We start from the raw sequence: 23,400 nt of genomic DNA, 5'->3' as shown, positions 1-23,400 counted from the left end.
GCGTATTATCCAAATTTCATTTGTCTTATTATGCACATTTCTATATCTTATTTCCACGCTCACACAACTCTCCTACAATTCACCCAGTACTGTTCCCAAACACACTTAATCAATATTTGTATAACTTGCAGGAATATTTTCTTACAGGTGGATTGGTTTATAGCTTTCACACACAGTGGTTGCTCCACTAAAAGTTTTGTGATTATGCTGTGGGACTTAGAGGGTCATTTGTGGTTTAGTATGGTACCCTGCATCACCACTTCATTGCTCCAGACCAGCGCACGGTGGAGTTAGAGCACTGATCATGCTTTTGGGTCCTACAGTGTCTCTAACTGAAAATAAATGGGTGACATAAACCTAAATAGAAACTGATAATTTATTTTATTTTGATAGGATCCTTTTGCTCTTACTGTAGCCCATTCCCAACCAGTCACGTTGTACAGCGCCTGAGTTGCACAACTGTCTAAGACGCTGCATAGCAGTGCAAGCTGTGTTGCTACAGATGCTGGTTCAGTACCTGTGCCGGCCTTGACTGAGAGACCCATGAGATGACTCTAGGTTTTTGGTTTCTCTCCCTCTAAAAACAGAAATAAATCATTATAAATAACAAACTGGCTTTATTTACAAATTAGTAACAATGTCTCACCCCATGTTCAAGAATGGCCTTTTTCTCGCTCTTTTTATTTTATTTTAAAATTAAATAATCTCCAAAATATATATATATTTTTAAACAAAGCGTTGATTTATTAATTTAGAATTATATAAAAGCCCCATGGATATTCTCATTTATTTATTTATTTATTTATATATATATATATATATATTTTATTAGCAGGACAATATCCCATTGTGGTGCACAATGGGATTGCTTTGCAGTTCTCCAGCTATATCCACTGAAAGCGCGTGAGGTTCAAGACATGAGGGCACGGGATGGGCCTCAGAGCTGCGCACAGAAGACTGACCTAGCCCATGGGGGGTGGACCCCCACCCCGCCACACTGGGTAGCACAGAGCAACACCTTAAGGGGCATTGCACTAATAATGGTGCTGACTAGGGAAACGTTCCCACTGTTCTTTGTGCCAGTCTGCACGTTCAAACTAAAACAATGTAACTAATTATGGCATCTTTATGCTTTCTTAAAAAAATAATGTTAAAAATACTCTTTCAAAATGCCTATTTAGTTATGGATCCATAACGAATTACTATGGGAAAAAATATCACTGCATTACAGAAATATTGGAACAAAGTTGTCTAATAAAGGTGAACAAATGGTTGTTTACTGGAAAATACTCTTTCACGTTGTACAGTGCCATTATGGCTATTAGCAGGTAGCTGGACAGTAGACTTTCCTAGGAGGGTAGGGGGAGAATTCAAAGTTAGGTTGGCTGTATCACAACCGGCCGTGATTGGTTGCAATTTCAGTTTAATCCACCAAAGAAGACAAAACAAATAATACAACAAATATTTGTATGAACATAAGATTCAACAAGTTCCACAGAAATTGAATAATGTGTCCCTGAACAAAAGAGGGGGGGGGGGTCAAAAGTAACAGTATCAGTAGCTGGATTAAGTACTGCAGTGCATCCTCATGGACTGCACCAGATTTGCCAGTTCTTGCTGTGAGATGTTACCCCACTCTTCCACCAAGGCACCTGCAAGTGGATAGCATCGGGATCCAGGACTTGTGCTTGGCGCAGCCTCCCTCCGATTCTGATCACTCTGAAGATGTGGTCGTACTCTGGGGCAAGTGAGAGAAGACGGCTGTCCTTAGCCACTTCCCTACCAGCTTTCAGAGCTTTTAGTTCCGCAGGGAAGCTGACTGCTTGTGCATACTGTAGGAGTAGTGTCTGTGCAGCAAGGGAGGTGGGTATGGATGCCACCCCATCTGAGGTCTGGTTTGTGGTGGCGATCACATCCTGAAGTGTTTCGGATTGTGCTGGGTCAGGGAGTGCTGTTGGCTCCGTAGAGATGCTGTAGCATTTGGCGGACTTCCTTAACTCATGAGCTTCAGTTGGTTGCGGAGGGACCACAGGCCTGGGTGCTGTCAGCCACTCGTTCTCTGGTTGGGACAAGAATGGGGGTCCCAAGCTCCAGCCAGTTCCTTAAGGGTTTTATCACAAGTGATGTCATCAGCAGGATTTACACTGTCAACATACCTCCAGTGATTGACTTCTGTTAGGTCCTGGATTTCCGCAATGCGAGTTCCGACGGACACCTTATACCTGCAGGACTGGTCGACTCATTCCAGTAGATGACCCTTTGGATTGGTAAGGTGAGCTCGGCTTGCAAGGTGGAGGCCAGCTGGGCTCCGCTGAGTTCCAGCCTAGGCATTGACAACCCATTCTTGTGTGCGACCCTGGACCTAAGCATGACAAAGAAGACATGGGTGTGGCCTGCCTTATCCTCCACTCGGAGATAAGAAACCGCCCTATAAGCGTGTTCTGATGCGTCACAGAACACATGCAGTTCCAAGCTGGATCCCAGTTGGTCAGCACAGGCTGGCACATAACACCTTGACATCTGGCCTTTAGAGAGCTCCGACAACTGTTTCCCAACAGATCCATCGTTCCACTTTGTCATCCCAGTCCCTCTTGGTGTGCCACAGGTCCTGGACTAAGACTTTGGCCCAGGTTGTGTATGGCAGGATATACCCGAGAGGATCGTAATTGACTGGCTAGGGTCCGATAGATTTTTGATATAATCTCCTCCCGGCACAGCCAGAAGAGGACTGGCCACCCCTCAGAGCCTGGTTCCTCTCAAGGTTTCTTCATAGTTTCCAGCCTTTCTAGGGAGTTTTTCCTAGCCACAGTGCTTCGACATCTGCATTGCTTGCTGTTTGGGGTTTTAGGCTGGGTTTCTGTACAGTACTTTGACATTTGCTGATGTAAAAAGGACATTATAAATAAAAAATGACTTTCAAAATAAACCACAATGAGCCGTGCACAACCCTTGTCTAAATTACTTGCAAGCGTGCTTTAACCTGTTGGCGCGCGTTGGAGAAAAAAAAAATGTACATAAAGTCCCGAAGCACCCCACCGTTGTGGTTACTCACTATCCATAGATATTTCCTCAGCGAAGTATAGCAGTTCCATGCATGTGTCCTCACAATATCCACAGCAAGCACAGCTATCAATGTAGACAGTACTCCTTAACAGCAACAGATATCCCATGGAAACATGAACTTGTTAATCTTCCACACGCAATTCTCTCCTGGTCTCGCACAATACTAACTTCTAGGCTGTCATATCTCCACAATGAAACGGTAGCTTCAGTCTCTAAGTCTGTCTTAACAAAATAATAAAATCAGTATTTCCCTTCAAACCCCGTTAGGTATGGGTTTTGTTCTATTTTTATCGTAATGTCTTTTTTCCCCCGGGCCTCCTGTTAACCAGGTCAAGTCTCCCATTGGCCTCAGCTTAACCTCTTCAGTCGACCCTCTACTTTTTCGAACATTCTGTTAAAAGTCGCGCAACATTTCAGCGCCCTGCTACTCAGGCCAGGAATATAGTATATGCATATGATTAGTATGTGTGGATAGAAAACACTCAGACATTTATAAAACTGGTTACATCACGGCTGTGACTATAACAGAACGTGCGTTTCATCGAAAAGTGCAAGAAAATCTGATCACTGAAAATGGAAATAAATATCCTTGCGCTACTTCCAGGAATTGTTCAAAGTGAACCGAATTACATGAGGCCGAGGTTGCAGTGCCTACAGCTTCCACACAATGTCTAGAGTCTTGTCATTTGATTCGGCTTTGATTCTTGGTCAAACCGAATCAAGGGAACCGATTCCCTCCGGTCTCCGACCGGATGTTTTGGTCGAGCTCTCTCGACATTTTTTCGAGACGGACAGCTATAGAATTTACATCGCCTCCTGATGAATTTTATCGCTTATTAACGTGTACTAATACCTAAAGTTGCATTACAAAAGTATTTCGAAGTGTTTTGTGAATGTTTATCGTCGACTTTTTGAATTTTAAAAAATGACGTTACGTTATGAAACGCTATTTTTTTCCCCGTTTATCACACAGTCTTCATAGATCGATATCTAGGCTATATATGGACCGATTTAATCCAAAAAAATACCCAATAGTGATTATGGGACATCTAGGAGTGCCAACAAAGAAGATGGTCAAAGGTAATGAATGTTTTATATTTTATTTGTGCGGTTTGTGTAGCGACGACTATGCTAATTATTTTGTTTACGTCCCCTGCGGGTCTTTTGGGGTGTTACATGCTATCAGATAATAGCTTCTCATGCTTTCGCCGAAAAGCATTTTAAAAATCTGACTTGTTGCCTGGATTCACAACGAGTGTAGCTTTAATTCAATAGCCTGCATGTGTATTTTAATGAACGTTTGAGTTTTAACTAATACTATTAGCATTTAGTGTAGCGCATTTGCATTTCCAGAGCTCTTGATGGGACGCCTGCGTGCCAGGTAGGAGCAAGAGGTTTTAACAAGCTACCTTTTTATTTTTTTACATAAAAGTAAACCAACCTATTCACTTGTACATAAAATAATTATTTCTTCAAAAGAAATGCATTAACAACATTGCAATTCGATCATTTAAAAAAATCTCATACCAATTCATTATAACATATAAACTCTATACTTGGTTTTAACAAGGGTATTGCAAAGTTATGCATACCATTCAGTTGCTCCTTACTATATACTGTGAGTTTGGACATTTTACAAATGCGTGTGAACGAGAAACATTGTTTTGACGCATTTTTGTCTGAAGGAATTTTTTTTATTTTTTTATTTTACCTTTATTTAACCAGGCAAGTCAGTTAAGAACATATTCTTATTTTCAATGACGGCCTGGGAACAGGCCGTCACTGCCTGTTCAGGGGCAGAAGGACAGATTTGTACCTTGTCAGCTCGGGGGTTTGAACTCACAACCTTCCGGTTACTAGTCCAACGCTCTAACCACTAGGCTACGCTGCCGCCCCCCCATAACAATACTGCTTTTAAAGCAGCATGTCTGTGTCTGTCTGGTCTGTACCATCACTCATTCATATATCTTTATGTACATATTCTTTATCCCCTTACACTGTGTATAAGACAGTAGTTTTGGAATTGTTAGTTAGATTACTTGTTGGTTATTACTGCATTGTCGGAACTAGAAGCACAAGCATTTCGCTGCATTTCGCTACATTCGCATTAACATCTGCTAACCATGTGTATGTGACAAATAAAATTTGATTTGATTTGAGTCGCTAGGGAAAAGGGCCTGCCTGTTCTCCTCCTGAGAATATGGGGGAGGAGCAGACCGGCTGAAAACAGAAAAACACAGTAGACACAGTAGAAAAAACAAGGATATCAAAAGATGGCAGTGGTAGCTGTACAGAACTCATCCAAAGGGCTTTTGACTTCTCAAACTTTGCGAACATGGCACAATATGATGCCCCATAATTCAGTAACTCACTGAGATAAACTTTAGGGGTTGTGTTAACTTACTAGTTAATGCAGAATTCTTGATTTCAAATCAAACCCATATATTTCTTGCTGTGTTTTGTAAACACATCTAATTTTGTTCTTCAGTTGTACTTCTCCACTCAGATGCGAATTTACAAATGGGCATTCTATAAGCAGACAGCGCTTTTCTTCGGTACTATTCTTGGTGTAGCTAACCTACATTTCTCCAGTAAAATTCAAGATTAACTTTAAGCGAAACATTAGGAAATGTAGCTGGCTACATTCTTTTCATGATCAACATTAGAAATATGATGGCCATGCATTGTTTTTGCAAAAAATAAGCAAATTTACCTGTGTGGCTGCCAGCCTAATAGCGTTGCACTTCTATTGTCATCTGATGACAATGCAGCTATTCTCTGCCGAATGTGTACGACTGAACAAATGTATAAACACATCATGTAAAGTTTGTCCAATGTTTCATGAAATGAAATAGAACATCCCTGATTTTTATTAAGCAATTTTGTCACACATATGTCTCAAATTGAGGGAGCATGCAATTGGCTTGCTGACTGCAGGAATGTCCACCAGCTTTTGCCAGAACATGTAATGTTAATTTCTCTACTATAAGCCGCCTCCAATGTTGTTTTTGAGAATGTGGCAGTATGTTCACAACCGCAGACCCTCATCGTCCTCACCAGTGTTTTGACCTGACTGCATTTTGGTGTTGTAACCAACTTCAGTGGGCAAATGCTCACCTTTGATGCACACTGGAAAAGTGTGTTCTCCACAGATAAATCCCGATTTCAACTGTCCTGGCCAGATGACATCATGCTATGGATCACAAACACAATTGCATTTTATTGATGGCAATTTTAATGCACAGAGATACTATGACGAGATGCTGCAGCTGTTTTCGTGCCATTCATCCGCCACCATCACCTCATGTTTCAGCATGATAATGTCGTAGGGATCTGAACACAATCCCTGGAAGCTGAAAATGTCTTATTCCATGGACTTAATACTCAATAGACATGTAACCAATTGATCATGTTTGGGATGCTCTGGATTGATGTGTACGGCAGCATTTTCCAGTTCCCGCCAATATCCAGCAACCTTGCACAATCATTAAAAAGGCGTGGGACAACATGCCACAATCTACAGCCTGATCAACTTGATGTGAAGGAGATGGATCGCGCTGAATGAGGCAAATGGATTTATTTCACTTGACTGATTTTCCTTTTGAACTGTTTCTCAGTCAAATCTTCATCTGTTGCATTTCAAAAAATTGTTCAGTGTATTTTCTGTGAAGGAAAACTATAGTTGCATGTCCCTGATCACTCTATTGAAGCAAAAAAAACAGTTGACTTTCAATATAAAACGCGACCCCTGACAATACAAAGCTGGACTCGCCTTCTGCTTTCTCCCATTGTACTATTTACAAACACGTGACCGGCTCAACTGTTCTGGGGAACTATGGTAAACTATGTAAAATAATGCGATCGGTGAAATGAAGAATGCGATCGGTGAAATGAAGAATGCGATCTGCTTCATCTCCTAACATATTGCACAAGTTGACTGCAGGTATTTACTTAAAGTAGCTACAAATATTAAAATGTATTGAAAAACCATCCTGTGGCCATTTCAAAATACCCGAGTATACGGTATACCACCCAAGCCTAACCGGTACACATGTAATCCTACGTATGTAATGGATCAAACCATAGGCCTATTCTTGTCCATGTGGTATTGTTGCTGCTGTTTAGCTACTGGTGGATGGTCCACAATGTACTTTAAAGACAACATTTGAAGAATTCCTACATAGATGGCAATGCGCTCTCTATCTAGGCCCATGTTTATTCTTTATTGATTGATGAATGTCATACTAATCCACATTTAGAAAATGCAGAAAAACTGATGGTACATGGTATTTGCATAAATGTCAAGACCGACATTGTGAAAATTGGTCACATGCTTTTCAAATCCCAGCGATCCTTTCTTTGCCACTGACAGTAAAGATTTTGTGACCATTGTAAGCACACAGAACATCGCCCCATTGGGGTCTTGTTTTCTAATTTATGTTTAGGGATAATGCAGTACTTTGTTAGGCTATATGATGTAATAAGGGGCAAGCAGTAATGCTATATTTCCCATAATGATAGTTACAAATCTCTGCCGGAGTCTGGCACAGCAGTAACGCTCCCGACTTGGGACCATACGCCCCCAAGGCAATGTGGGTTTGAGTCTCTGCTCACCCAACTGTTTACCATTCCTTAGTGTACCTCCTTGGTTTGAGGTGTTTGGGCCACACATTCTGAACATCGGGAGCTTGAGCTTACACTTTTTTTTTTTTTCCCCTGTCAGTAGTGGCGAAAGTTAAGTTGGCAGTGGATTTTGAAACAAACCCGTAGATGGTTTTCTCCTAGCCCCATAATTACATTTTGGGTAAGTGACAAACTAGAGCCAAGTATAAAAATAAAGGAAGATGTCCTTTTAATATGTCCTCATACGAATCATGGTATTTATAGTACATTGTCATGATGTTTAGGATTCATGCTCATTGTCATCTCCCTTTAACGTAAATTCCAATGTGTTGCCTGATGGTTGCAACTGGATCTCTTACACTGGACATCAGCCAATAGTTTTGTGTTGACTGGTGTGATTTGTGGTGATTGAGAGGAAGCAAGCAGAATGTACTTAAAGGGAAAATCTATGCTCATAAAACCTGTGCAGGACACTTATTTCTTGAAGTCCTTCAGTTGTAAGGAGTATTTTTCATCTTTAGTGATGATTGAAGTTACATTTTGTGACAGTCTTGACACTTTTGATGTTGTCTGTGTATGGGCACATTTTTGATCATTTCAATTCTGCATTTGTTCAGTTTCTGTAAACCGTGAGAATGCGTCAAACTCATGAGCGAATTCCTGTGGTGGAAAAAGTATTTGATTTTCATACTTGAGTAAAAGTAAAGATACCGTTTTTTAATATAAAATGCCCCAGTAAAATACTACTTGAGTAAAAGTATTAGTTTTTAAATATACTTAAGTATCAAAAGTAAAAGTATGAATAATTTAAAATTCCGCATATTAGGCAAACCAGACGGCACAATTTTAAATGTATTATTTTATTTTGTAATAGACAGGGTCACACTAACATTTAGCCATAATTTACAAACAAATAATTTGTGTTGAGTGACTAGGGATGACCAGGGATGTCCTCTGGATACATTTTCTGTCCTGCAAAATGTAACGAATACTTTTGGGTGTCAGGGAAAAATATATGGAGTAAAAAGTACAGAATTTTCTTTAGGACTGTAGTGAAGTAAAAGTTTTATATAATTATATATACCGCAAAAAAATGACTTTAGTACTTCAAAATAGCTTTCCTTAAGTACTTTACACCACTGGGGTATTATTCAATGTGAACACCTATCCTCTGACCGATGCATTTTTCCTCCTTGACTTTAGGACCCTTCTTACGGTGACCTGAACCTGTCAGAAAGCCATATCAGCTCCGGCAACTTTGCCTCGATGATGGAGGGCATCATTGAATCAGGACCATACAAAGGTACTGTAACCAGACTACCAAGAAATGGCATGCAGCAGCAGCAAATTTTATGTAAAGACTGTATCCAATGAGTGCAGGGTTTTTCCTTTTCTAGAGTACCTAGTACACTTTCTTTAAATGTTTGTTATTTTTGGGGGGAAGGTAGATAAGCTTTAATATTGCAGATTGTGGCTTCCATCAGTAATTGTCTGCATCATTTCCAATCCCATAAATATATACAGTTGAGGTGGGAAATTTACATACACTAAATTGACTGTGCCTTTAAACAGCTTGGAAAATTCCAGAAAAATGTCATGGCTTTAAAAGCTTCTGATAGGCTAATTTGCATAATTTGAGTCAATTGGAGGTATACCTGGGGATGTATTTCAAGGCCTACCTTCAAACCCAGTGCCTCTTTGCATGACATGGGAAAATCAAAAGAAATCACCCAAGACCTCAGGGGAAGAAAATGGTAGACCTCCAAGTCTGGTTCACCCTTGGGAGCAGTTTCCAAATGCCTGAAGGTACCACACTCGACTGTACAAACAATAGTACGCAAGTATAAACCCCATGGGACCACGCAGCCGTCATACCACTCAGGAAGGAGACTCATTCTGTTTCTTAGAAATGAACGTACTTTGGTGCGAAAAGTGCAAATCAATCCCAGTACAACAGCAAAGGACCTTGTGAAGATGCTGGAGGAAACGGGTACAAAATTATCTATATCCACAGTAAAACGAGTCCTATATCGACACAACCTGAAAGGCCGGTCAGCAAGGAAGAAGCCACTGCTCCAAAACCACCATAAAAATCCAGACTACTGTTTGCAACTGCACCTGAGGACAAATATTGTACTTTTTGGAGAAATGTCCAATGGTCTGATGAAAAAAAAATAGAACTGTTTGGCCATAATGACCATCGTTATGTTTGGAGGAAAAAGGCGGAGGCTTGCAAGCTGAAGAACCCCATCCCAACATGGAAGCATGGGGGTGGCATCATCATGTTGTGGGGTGCTTTGCTGCAGGAGGGACTGGTGCACTTCACAAAATAGATGGCATCATGAGGATAGAAAATTACGTGAATATATTGAAGCAACATCTCAAGACATCAGTCAGGATGTTAAAGCTTGGTCGCAAACGGATCTTTCAAATGGACAATGACCCCACGCATACTTCCAAAGTTGTGGCAAAATGGCTTAAGGACAACACAGTCAAGGTATTGGAGTGGCCATCACAAAGCCCTGACCGCAATCCTATAGAACATTTGTTGGCAGAACTGAAAAAAGCGTGTGCGAGCAAGTAGGCCTCCAAACCTGACTCCGTGACACCAGCTCTGTCAGGAGGAATGGGCCAAAAATTCACCCAACTTATTGTGGAAAGCTTGTGGAAGGCTACATGAAACATTTGACCCAAGTTAAACAATGTAAAGGCAATGCTACCAAATACTAATTGAATGTATGTAAACTTCTGACCCATTAGGAATGTGATGAAAGAAATAAAAGCTGAAATCATTCTCTTTACTATTAATCTGACATTTCACATTCTTAAAATAAAGTGGTGATCCTAACTGACCTAAGACAGGGAAGTTTTGACTAGGATTAAATGTCATGAATTGTGAAAACTGAGTTTAAATGTATTTGTCTAAGGTGTATGTAAACTTCCGACTTCTACTCTCTCTGTGTGTGTGTGTGTATATAGATATATATAGATATTTTTTTGTAGCTGGTAACGGCAGATTTAAAAAAAATATTTTTATGGAATATCTACATAGGCATACAGAGGCCCGTTATCAGCAACCATCACTTCCAATGGTACGTTGTGTTAGCTAATCCAAGTTTATAATTTTAAAAGGCTAATTAAATAGTAGCTGCAAAACACCAGTCTCAACGTCAACAGTGTAGAGGCGACTCCGGGATGCTGGCCTTCTAGGCAGAGTTGCAAGGAAAATCTATATCTCAGACTGGCCAATAAAAAGAAAAGATAGGCAAAAGTACACACACTGGACAGAGGAACTCTACCTAGAAGGCCAGCATGCTAATTGCGCTGCATTAGCATGATAAGAACTTACCAGTTCAAAACGATGTCCTCACCCGTTCAAAAAATATTCCTCCACAATCGCTGAATGAAGCGTCCTACAACAATCTCTGTCTCACCTTCCCAATCAATTTATTCTAAAATTGTGTGTACATCTGTATATCTTGACTTAGATTTAGCTTTCCCTGACTTAGTCGCCATAATGATTGATATATAAACAGCTGAATCTGCGCGTTTACCAAACAATGCAGTGCGTAATATGTGCTTCTCCTTCCGGTATGAAACTTCAATAGCGAATGACTCACTTTACGCCGGAGCTTACTACATGGGTTGGTCTTGCAACACATAAACATGGCGTATTGCCGTTTAGCTCAGCTCATTGGCCATCTACCCAGCTAGATTTCTAGACGATCCGTGGTCATTGGGTTAAAAGACAGTCAATCAACGAAACAGCGGGGAAATCATCGGTACACAGTGATGTCATGACTTGTTGTCTTCAAATCGGTTTCTTTCAGTCAATACATCCCGCGAAATGGCCCATCAGGTTTGATTGTGTTACAAACAAACTAGTTGATTGCAGTGAAACCAAACATGACTGGAAAAGTCACGTTCTGTGTGGGTTATTTACCTGGAATGTGTCGTCAAATGGAATGAGTCAGAATTCACGACACAAGCGGTTCAAAATGTTTCGTGTTAGGCTATAAAAACGTATTTTATCAAACAAAATAATTAATTGTGTAACAATGAGCATTGGCATTGCAAACAGACGAAGATCGTCAAAGGTAAACAATTTATTTTAATGCAGTTTGTGATTATGTTACGCCTGTGCTGGTTAATTTATTTTTATGGGACTCTATGCTCAGATAATTGCATCGTATTCTTTCGCAGTAAATCCTTTTGGGGAATGCGTGGAAAACGTAAGCTCATTTGTAGCTCATTCACAGCCATATAAGGAGTCATTGGCATGAGGCGGTTTTAAAAAATGCGGCACTTCCTGATTGGATTTTTATCTGGGTTTTGCCTGTAACATCAGTTCTGTTGCACTCACAGACTATATCTTTGCAGTTTTGGAAACGTCAGAGTGTTTTCTTTCCAAAGCTGTCAATTATATGCATAGTCATCACGAAAAGTTGTTCAAAATATCTAGTTAAAAGTGGGAACGTTTTTCATCCAAAAAATGTAATAGCGCCACCTAGTCGCAAGAAGTTAATATGACTCTTTATGTAGCGATCGCCGTATGTTGTGGAATTTCAGCCCGCTAGCGGGTTCCGTGCGCAGGGAGGTTAATTGACAAAAAATGTGTACAAGCAGATATGGTAGCATACAGTAGTGTTGGTTGATAGTAGCCACATACTTAGCATGTGCTTTAACACCCAGTCATCAGCAGCAAGGCGGCATTGGGTCAAACCAACTTTGAACTCTGCTGTTTGTTGTATACCTGCCTGTCTGTGTGTTTTGTGGGTATGTGGTGTTCATGAGGACACATCAACACGCTGAGAATGTTCCTGACCTGGGCCAGTATGCACAAAGTGTCTGATCTAAGCGTGCTGATCTAGGATCTGTCTGTATGATATCTCATTCCTTATGATCTAAAAGGCTAAACTTATCTTAGATCAGCACTCCTACTCTGAGACACTATGAATACAGGCCCCAACCTGATCTGTCACATCTCAACTGGCTAACCCATAAACGCATCCAAAGGCAAGTCTATGAAGACAGTAAGGCCATGATGATGGAACACTGTCACTTTACAGCAACATCCCAATGCTTTTCATTAAAAGTTGAGCATAGGCTTATCCCATGGAGTTTTCACTGAGAAGTAACATCAAACCAAATATCAAGGTGCAGGTATAGTACATTGTCCAATGTGATGTCAGGTAGGCCAATTGCTCTAGGAGTTTTTACTTGGTACAATATGAACCTAGTTGCGTCACTGAACCCATTGGATCCCATTTTAGTCCAGTGGTACTGTTATGTGCCTGTCATCTCCAGATTACACCCCTTATTTGGTCTTAGTGGTGTGCTGCCACATTTATAGTACCATTTTAAAGGAACATCCAAGGAGGACCCATGGGAGGTTCCATTTGACAGCTCTAGATAGGGGGGTGTTGATGAATTGACTTACTAATCAATCGCCACTGTTGCCTGCTGTTTCCATTGTCGGCAAGCCAGCCCACGTCTCCCGTGGCACCTGTAGCTCCCAGCTCGGCCTTGGTTAGCCGCCTGGCGCGGCCCATCAGCGATAGTCAGACTGAGATACAGAAAGATACCTACAGCAACAGAGATGAGAAATGCGGACCTGCTTTCTGCTCCCTCTCTTCTTTCTGGTTGGGATTTTCTCCCTGGCTCCCTCTTTTTATCAAGGTTCTGTCATTCCTTCAAAATCCATCGCCCATGTCTTTCAACTTCTGTCTTCGCGTCCTTCCCCTCTCTCTCCCTATTTGTTCAATTTCACCTTTGGCTTCTAGCTGTGAAGGATGTGACTACCTGAACTTGACGGTGGTCTCTGGTTCGTAACAGCTGAGGTTAGGCTACTGGCAACTAATTCTGACGGTTGTCTGCATTTCTCCCATAGCTGGCTGTAAGGGTCCTTGTCTTGTTTCAACATTTCACAAACACACACTTGCTAGGACCAACCAAGCCTTCCACAGATTCACCCGAGTTTTAATCAGCATCCCTGCTTAACTCCTGTATCCTCCTTGCGTCACTGGGCTCCCGTAGTTCCTTGCAGGTTGTCCCTTCTACTCTAAATTAAACTCCTTGCAGTTGCTTGTATTTCCCCTGCAGGTAAACGTGTATATACCTGTGGTATTTTAGCTGAAGAGAATCATTCTTGTGGTATTTTAGCTGAAGAGGATAATTGTCAAAAGTATCATAGTCGGCATCTAACTTTGACTCAGTGTGTCCATGTTCCAGTCTGACACTACTTGAAATTGCAAATCAATCCTATGATTGATTCACCATAGTTTCACATCTATTTTTTATATTCTCTTAACACTTTATGATATCTTACTAGAGCTCCAAGCTAACAGATACAGCCTCTCTCAACATTCATGACAGTCGCCTTTCTCTTCAGGCACTATGCAAGGGCAGCCACATAGCGGGCCGGTGGTCCTGGCAGATGACTTGAAGAACCCGGCCATGGAGAAACTGGACCTAGTGAGGAAGTGGAGCATCAACACGTACAAAGTAATACTTGCCACCAGCACCTACTGCCCCCCCCCCCTTCTCTCACTCACATATTCTCAACCTTGCTTTTTCACACCTCTATCTCCTTAGTCCCTCCCTCCCACAATCCATTTCCGACTTGGACAGGTAAACTACCCCCTTTCTTTCATTTTTCAAACTGGCTGGCATCTGCAGCTGGCATCTAAACACACACACACAGCTTTTCATAGCCATAGTTGGATTGGTCAGCTACCTATGATCTCATCTGTCCATTATTCCCCATTGTGCTGTGAATGTTTACTGATGGCTCCCCTGCTTTATTGTACACTTACAAAAGAATGAAAGAAAAGGGATGCAGCAAAACTGTTTCTCAGTGATAATACACAACACTACATACATATTTTTAATATCCATTTAAAGATATTGCCTTGAATGTGATCACAGCTTTAGATAACCGTTAAATAAAATCTGTCTGCTCCCAGAGCCAACACACAGGCTTTAGCTTGGAGGGCTAACATGGTCTTGAGACAAGTCGATGACCTGGGTTTGATACCTGGGGTTGGTTACACTAGGATTCTGACTGTATCTGATGTTGGGTTCTCAATGCTAACAATGTTAGTGCTAACTCATTTGAAACCAAGATCAGCTACTCTCGGATGCTAACGATGCTAACACTAAGTCGTTCGAAACCCCAGGTCAGTTACACTGGGATAATATATGCTAACGCTAACTTGTTTGAAACACAAGGTCTGTTATTTTAGAATGCTAATGCTAAATTGTTCCATTCCTTTGGTCAGTTACATTAGGAATGCTAACACTTCTCTCCCCGCAGTGCACCAGGCAGATCTTGTCGGAGAAGCTGGGCCGCGGCTCACGGACGGTGGACCCGGAGCTGGAGGGGCAGATTGAAGTGCTGCGTGACAACAAGCGCAAGTACGAGCACGTGGTCAAGCTGACCCAGACTCTGGCCAACCAGCTCACCCAGATGATGCAGACTCAGCGGCAGCTGGGTGACGCCTTCGCTGACCTTGGCCTCAAGTCGCCGGAGCTCCATGTGAGTCAGACACACTTTTTATTATTTTTTATTTTTTTACTTTGACCTTACTGAGGAACCTGAAGCAGGTTGAAGTAGTTGACACTAACCACTGATACAGGATTTTTCTAAATTCTTTATGCCCGTAATGTTAATGTAAGGTGAGGATTGGGGGTAAAGTAACCTCTTCCTAGATCTGTGGTTTGGGGCATACCTTGTAAGGATGGCCATTTCTGTCGCTGGTTCTTTGTCAATACTCTGAAATGACTTCCTTTCCTCACTTTTTGTTCCCCATAACCCCTGATAGCTAGGTGAAAGAACTGGATAGGTTTCCACTATTTTCCTTTCACCTGTCAGATCAGTCAGTGATTTTCTCCCTTTTCTTTTTTACTTGAGCTGCTTCAGGTTGCCTCAGTGCGGATGATTCTGAGTGGGTTCACCGTGCAGGACGTTTGGCATTTGCCAGAGAACACCAAGATTGGCAAATTCGCCACTGGCGCCTTGTGCTCTTCACAGATGAAAGCAGGTTCACACTGAGCACTGGAGTCTGGAGACGTCGTTGTGAGACCATATGCTGGTGCGGTTGGCCCTGATTTCCTCCTAATGCAAGACAATGCTAGACCTCATGTGGCTGGAGTGTGTCAGCAGTTCCTGCAAGAGGAAGGCATTGATGCTATGCACTGGCCCGCCCGTTCCCCAGACCTGAATCCAATTGAGCACATCTGGGACATCATGTCTCGCTCCATCCACCAACGCCACGTTGCACCACAGACTGTCCAGGAGTTGGTGGATGCTTTAGTCCAGGTCTGGGAGGAGATCCCTCAGGAGACCATCCGCCACATCAGGAGCATGCCCAGGCGTTGTAGGGAGGTCATACAGGCACGTGGAGGCCACACACACTACTGAGCCTCATTTTGACTTGTTTTAAGGACATTACATCAAAGTTGGATCAGCCTGTAGTGTGGTTTTCCACTTTTTAATTTTGAGTGTGACTCGAAATCCAGACCTCCATGGGTTGATAAATTGGATTTCCGTTGATAATTTGTGATTTTGTTGTCAGCACATTCAACTATGTAAAGAAAAAAGTATTTAATAAGAATATTTAATTCATTCAGATCTAGTATGTGTTATTTTTATTTTTTGAGCAGTGTATTTTACAGCTGCTCTTTTTATTATGTTAATTTTGTTACTTTTTAACATTTGTTTTCTTAACTGCATTGTTGGTTAAGGGCTTGTAAGTAAGCATTTCACGGTATGGTCTACACCTGTTGTAATTCGGCGCATGTGACAAATACAATTTTATTTGATTGAGAGGTCACTCAATATCCATTAATCCATTAATTAGTATTTTGATCATATTCAACGATACTATGCTTGCTCAGATAATACAATTGTTCTATGGTAGTTATCTTATTGAATTGTCTAAAAAGTGTGTGATGCAATCTTGTCTTTCAGGAGGAGTTTGGCTACAATGCTGACACTCAAAAACTTTTGTCCAAAAATGGGGAGACCCTATTGGGAGCAATCAACTTCTTCATTGCCAGTGTGAACACACTGGTGGACAAAACAATTGAGGACACTATGATTAACATCAAACAGTATGAAATTGCCAGGTAATATGAGAATATCAGTTTAAATTGTTTTACTGTTACTCGCTGATTGATGTGCATCCTCTTTTTGAACATTTTGACAGCATACGTTATTCCTAGTCATTTTCTGAAATTGACTCAGTTTAGGAAATTGCCATGTCCAAGTTAGTTTTGGGGGGGTTCATCAATGTTTTGTAGGATTTTGTTTGACTGTTGGTCGTGTTACTACCCCTAGCTTGGTCCCAGATCTGTTTGTGTTGTATAACCAACTCCTCCTTGTCTGGAAAAATGTTGACCGTTGGCAAGTGAAAAGAAAGAGTATGTAGTTGACTTTCGTCTGGTTTTTGACACCCCCTGTAGAGTTGAGTTCGACGCGTACCGCACAGACCTGGAGGAATTGAACCTGGGCCCGCGGGATGCCACCACGCTGCCCAAGATAGAACACTCCCAGCAACAGTTCCAGATCCACCGCGAGAAGTATGAGAAGATGCGCAACGACGTCTCCGTCAAGCTCAAATTCCTGGAAGAGAACAAGGTACTTCAGAAGCTAGTTTTTGCTGGGATCATTTTCATCAACAACTGCAGAATTGCAGAGCGCCACATTACATTTTTTTTACTAAAAATATTTATATTCATGAAATCACAAGTGCAATATAGCAAAACACGGCTTATCTTTTTGTTTCAGTCGTGTCAGATTTTGAAAATATGCTTTACAGCGAAAGCAATCCAAGCGTTTGTGTAAGTTTATCGCTCACTAGACAACATTATGAACACCTAGCATCAAAGTAGCTTGGTCACGAAAATCAGAAAAGCAATAAAATGAATCGCTTACCTTTGATCTTCGGATGTTTTCACTCACGAGACTCCCAGTTACATAATAAATGTTCCATTTGTTCCATAAAGATTATTTTTATATCCAAAATACCTCCATTTGTTTGGTGCGTTATGTTCAGAAATCCACAGGCTCGAGCAGTCACGACAACGCAGACGAAAATTCCAAATAGTATACGTAATGTTTTTTATAATCAATCCTAAGGTTGTTTTTAAAATGTACAGTATAATCGATAATATATCAACCGCGACTCTTTTTCAGTAGGAGAGGGAGAGACAAAGGCTGCCCCACTCTGTTGCGCAAGCAAAACTCATATGCGAACACCCAGCTTATCCACTGATGTGATGTTATCTTTCTCGCTCATTTTTCAAAATAAAAGCCTGAAACTATATCTGAAGACTGTTGATACCTTGAGGAAGCAATAGGAAAAGGAATCTGATTGATATCCCTTTAAATGCAGCAAAGGCAGGCTATGGAACATAGAAAAAATAGAAAAAAAATAGAAGCCACTTCCTGGTTTGATTTTCCTCAGATTTTCGCCTGCAATATTAGTTCTGTTATGCTCACAGACAATATTTTGACAGTTTTGGAAACTTTAGAGTTTTCTATCCTAATCTGTCAATTATATGCATATTCTAGCATCTGGGCCTGAGAAATAGGCCGTTTACTTTGGGAATGTTATTTTTCCAAACATAAAAATAGTGCCCCCTAGCTGAAAGAGGTTAAAATACACTACATGCGCATCGGCAGATTAGCCGAAAATAAAATATCACATTATCCAAGCAGGTTGTCGCATGGAAGCTTCCTTTAGCCTGGCGTATTTTTTCACACAAAGTCATCATAAATTCAAAGCACATGCCTAATTGACACTGCCGGACCGCACATGCAACCCGAATGCAGTTAATAAACAGCACAGTATAGCCTATAAAATGAGTGCTGCTTTGAGCTGTCATTGTGACTCTTCAGACAGTCATAAATGTTATAGGAATATGCCCAATTTACTACATGGGCATCTCTGTCACAGACATTAAGTCTGCTAACAATTCAGAGGCATGAGGGGAAATTATATATTCACCTAGAGCCTAGGCTATTTATCTATTCATTCCCACTGAAACCTAAATCCTGACACCTGTCTCGCATGAAAATTCCTAACGTTATTCTGTAATTCATAGATTGTATTGTCAAAGCACGTCTCTTGCCTGTGTGTGTCAAAATACCGCTATTACATTTCCCCCCGCTTCTCTGCACTGTCTCGTGCTTGCTTACGATATGAAAGCTTCGGTTGAGAATGTGTGATCAACAAAAAATATGAGAGGAGATATGGATATTTTTTTAACAGGGTTGGTCCTTGTTAAAATACTTTAATATTTAAACAATGTCCACTCTTCAGCTCATGGATAATGGGGAGATGATCTGTTGAATCAACTTGCTTTTGCCAAATTAGATTTTCTGTCATTTGTTGAAGGTTATCTAGCAAGCTTAGCAAGTTTGGTCATTTTACTTTTGTTTGATTGTTAAAGTTTGTATGATTCGATAACACTATACTCAGGGTGCGTCCTGAGTGCGAACTGTGTCGAGAGCCTACTGCTGAAATGTGCTGAATTAATTGAGGAACATGGTAATGCTCTGAATTTATGAACGGCCTGATTCACAATGTCATTGGCGATCAAAGATAAAGTAACTATCATTACTAAATATCAGTTTAATTTGCTCTGAAATCTTTACATAGTGGCGCAGCCAAGCCGACAACGTGGTGCAGAGCCCTTCTTATTTAGGGTGAACCCTGGCACAGTGACCATATCTTGGTTTTAAATGTGCATCTTCAATTTTTGCATTATTTTTTGGGATTCTCTGAATAAATATGAATTATTCCCACTATTAAAACTAGATACATCTTCAGGAAAATATTCATCATTACTGCCAAGTCGGCCTGGTCTCATTGACTAGACCTAACATAGTAAAACCAAATCCGGGACACTCAAATTGTAAGATATTACGTTTGGTATGGTTACTTAAGGTAAAAATGAAAATTGTAATTCGTAACATATCATACGAAATGGGTAATGGACAGCCACAAATTAATACATACCGTATGTGACATGTCATATTAAATGGAGTGCTCTGATTTACGTACAGAATAATACAAAATGTTCTGAGACCAGGTTGGCCAAATCTCTAAAAAGTCTTAAAGTCTGCTGGGATATTTGCTGTATCAAAACAAACTTGTCCATTACACAGTTCTTCAACAGTCATTAAATTTGAGTATGTGTTTGTTTACTCTGGTGTGAGTGCTCATGTCCTCTCTGTTCTTTCTCCGCCCCCTTTCCCAGGTGAAAGTGTTGCACAACCAGCTGATCCTCTTCCACAATGCCATCGCGGCATACTATGCAGGAAACCAGCAGCAGCTGGATCAGACGCTCAAGCAGTTCCACATCAAGTTGAAAATGCCCGGCGGGGATACGCCATCTTGGCTGGAGGAGCACTAATCAACCGACCCACCCCTCCCAAAAAATCCACTGTGGTTTGGTCTGGAGAGGCTCCAGAATTACTGTGAAGCAACAGGAAACGCTCTCCGCTCCTTGTCTGCCTCTGTTCCTCCCACTTTTCTTCAGGATTGTAAAAGGTTTTTAGGCAAAGCAACAAAGACAAAGAATTAATAAAAAAACTAAAATATTTGTCAATCTCTTGGTTGATAAACTGTAAGTTCTGTTTTCTACTATTTTCTCTTGTTCTTCCTGAACAAGGAAATCCATTGACCGTTGTTCTAATCGTGAAGTGGCACTCTTTCTCTCGTTCCCTTTTTTACTTGGAACTGTTGCAGTTCTTTTCGAATCATGGGAAATTCACTTTTTGGGGTTGATTTGACAAATCTAGTGAGAAGCACGGAGATGTTAAATACATTTTGAAAAGTGTATGGCCTTTTTACTCCAGCTTATTAATGTTGTAGCTCGATACCGCAGAGACATTTTGGGGACAAAATGTCCATCCTCTATTTGGCTCTGCATCCAGTAGGATAATTTATCTCCACTTGTTGTAAAAGTTTGCCCACCCATTGATGAAGTAACACTAATGATAGGCATCATTAAATTTACATGATGTATCATAAGCTTGTGTGACACCTGTTATACCCAGTGTATGACTGTAGGAAATGGATTACCGCAGCCTTGGAATTCGATAGCGTAGATTAGATGGTTGGTTTTCACTGTTTGTCATTGTACTGTAATGAATAGCGCCGCTGGGCATTTTATAAGAAGTGTCAATGTCGTGTTTATGGTGCTATTATGTTGCAGTAATGATGTTCAAGTAGTGTTAACCATTTGTGTTTGACTTTAATCATGGGTATATGATGGACAATATTAATTATTGAATTGAACATTTTGTAATTCCAGAGAAATTGAAGGACCAGCCTTACCACGTGAACTTGATGTGCCTTGTTTTATGTCTGTACAACTCTCTCGCTCTGTCTGGTGTTTCAGCTAAACACAGACCCCTCACACTGCCAGCTTCAGGACCATATAGCAGTAGATGGATAAAGAATGGACCAAACATACCTATATTACATACACTCCAAACCAACATAAACCACTCAATTGTTCCATTTCACTATTACCTCAACGTGTGAGTTGAATCCTTTTTGCTGCATTTAAGGGGGGTAAATATGAGTAAACTGCTAGCGATTTAGCTGCTAATTAAAGAGTGAGACTTATCTGCTTTAAAACTAACCTATATGCTAAATGAGAACGTAAATATTTGCATTTTGGAATCAGAGCAACAAAAGTTCAGTCTTGGCATTGTACAACGACAATCTCTATGCTAGTTAATGGCGCAAACAGCATAATGTGACAGTGAAATAGGGTGATTCCCTTGACTTCCCAATTGCAGTCACTTTTTAAAACGTTATCCTCTCAAGTATATAATATCGCACATTTATGTACTATGAGACAAAAAAAACACTTGTGTAAGAACTGTGTATATGAGATGAAACCTAAATGAAAGTGGACTTGGAAAAACTTCTTGTACATAGGAAAGACCAGCATCCTTTTCTTGAGCTTCTAACCTTTTGAATAGTTATTTTCTGAATACTATAGTTATTTCCTTCGAAAGGACCACAGGTATTCTAGCCAGCTGTCTCGTCCCTGCGGGCAAAATATGGCATGGGATTTCATAATGATATATTCTGGTTGTTGAAATGTTAAGATAGCCAGATGACAACCAGGTGAAGACCTCTTTTTTTGTGACGCCATATTTTGGTTCTGGTAAAATTATATCTGAACACCTTCCCTTTAGAACCTGACCATAATGTTCACAAAAGACATCATAATGACGGTATTGCAACCACTTTTGCCCACTGGGGTTCCTGTCTTCTACTTGTACCGTTCCTGCTGTACAACAGCGTGTGTGTATTGTACATCAATCTGTTGTTCAATGACATGATGTAAGCATAGATAAATATATATATTTGTAATTTCCTCTTTTATCTTACATATATTATAGGGTATATGAATGAAGCCATGGGGCATTTTTCTCATGCTGATTTACAGATGTTGAGTTCAAAAACAGGTTTCTGAATGTTGTGCAATGTCTTTTGGGGGAAAATAATAAAATGTTTTCATAAATGGCTCCTTTTGGTGTTTTTGTATGTTTGCAATAATCGAGCGCAGGCATTTTATATTTTCACAATGTCTTTGCATTCTGTGCCTTTGTATGATGTGTGTACAGATTTGGATGATGTAGCTTCATGTGGTGCTTCCACCAGTGACTGGTAATGAGAAGGCTTAGCTACAGTATATAAATAAAGATATTTTCTGGTGTCACCTTTTTAAGAACCTAAAATGCACATTGGTGTAGCTTGTTTTCTATTGATAAAGGAGATCATTCATTATGGAAGCATATTGTATATAACTAAAGCACATCTTAAAACTGAGTGGAATATTTGTTCTTTTTTTTTTTAACAATTCCAGTGCAACATCTTTTGAATTGAGGCTTTTCCAAGTGGAAAGCGTTTTATTTTAGAATCACCTACCTGCAACACCCAAAAGGCTTAAGCGTCACAGGATCTAACTGATTCGTTAAAAAACAGAATGGATGTGAAGTTTAACGACTGTCTTCTCAGAGCCATTACAAAAGTAAAAGCAAGTGCTGGTGGAACTGATTTGTGCTTAATAAATTGCTGTCGCTCTGCAATTTGTCAGCAATTCAACTTTGCTCACTCCTGGTCAGTTTTTAACTCTTTCAATCCTCAGATACTATTGTTTGTCCTTTTTATGATTGTACAATTTCAGAAAGTCAAAGCCTATCAGTTAACAGTCCTTTTGTGGTCATCAGACATTAACAGTGTAAGTGCTCACTCACCGGATCTATTATTCATAAGGATAGACTCTTTGTATGGCATATGTTCTTTGTTTGCCTAGATATGTTACTGTAATATAGAATGATCCATTCTGTATAACTGTTTAGCATGTAAAACGCCAGCATGAAGTCACAAGTGTGCCTCGAGGTGTGACGCAAACATATACAGTGGGGCAAAAAAGTATTTTGTCAGCCACCAATTGTGCAAGTTCTCCCACTTGAAAAGATGAGGCCTGTAATTTTCATCATAGGTACATTTCAACTATGACAGACAAATTGAGAAAGAAAAAAATCCAGAAAATCACATTGTAGGATTTTTAATGAATTTAATTGCAAATTATGGTAGAAAATAAGTATTTGGTCAATAACTAAATTTTATCTCAATACTTTGTTGGCAATGACCGAGGTCAAACGTTTTCTCTAAGTCT

The 23,400-nt window shown here is 40.5% G+C and overlaps 1 protein-coding gene across 4 annotated transcripts in view; it reads left to right on the top strand.

The window, feature by feature from the left end:
- The window catches only part of LOC118362888 (arfaptin-1-like), a 35,191-nt gene extending 12,948 nt beyond the window's left edge, over positions 1-22,243 (top strand). For all 4 annotated transcript variants that reach the window (XM_035743601.2, XM_035743599.1, XM_035743600.2 and 1 more), the window contains 6 exons: positions 8,890-8,989; positions 14,078-14,190; positions 15,002-15,223; positions 16,658-16,815; positions 17,152-17,326; positions 19,954-22,243. In XM_035743601.2, the coding sequence (XP_035599494.1) occupies positions 8,890-8,989; positions 14,078-14,190; positions 15,002-15,223; positions 16,658-16,815; positions 17,152-17,326; positions 19,954-20,109 (924 nt within the window). In that variant the 3' untranslated portion in view covers positions 20,110-22,243. The remainder of the gene's footprint in view (positions 1-8,889; positions 8,990-14,077; positions 14,191-15,001; positions 15,224-16,657; positions 16,816-17,151; positions 17,327-19,953) is intronic.
- The last annotated feature ends 1,157 nt before the right edge of the window (positions 22,244-23,400 follow it).

The sequence above is a fragment of the Oncorhynchus keta genome, chromosome 29 (assembly GCF_023373465.1).
Source record: "Oncorhynchus keta strain PuntledgeMale-10-30-2019 chromosome 29, Oket_V2, whole genome shotgun sequence".
In the NCBI taxonomy this organism is placed as follows: Eukaryota; Metazoa; Chordata; class Actinopteri; order Salmoniformes; family Salmonidae; genus Oncorhynchus; species Oncorhynchus keta.
Note: the sequence above shows the minus strand (reverse complement) of the source record. Positions and strands in the feature narration are given on the sequence as shown.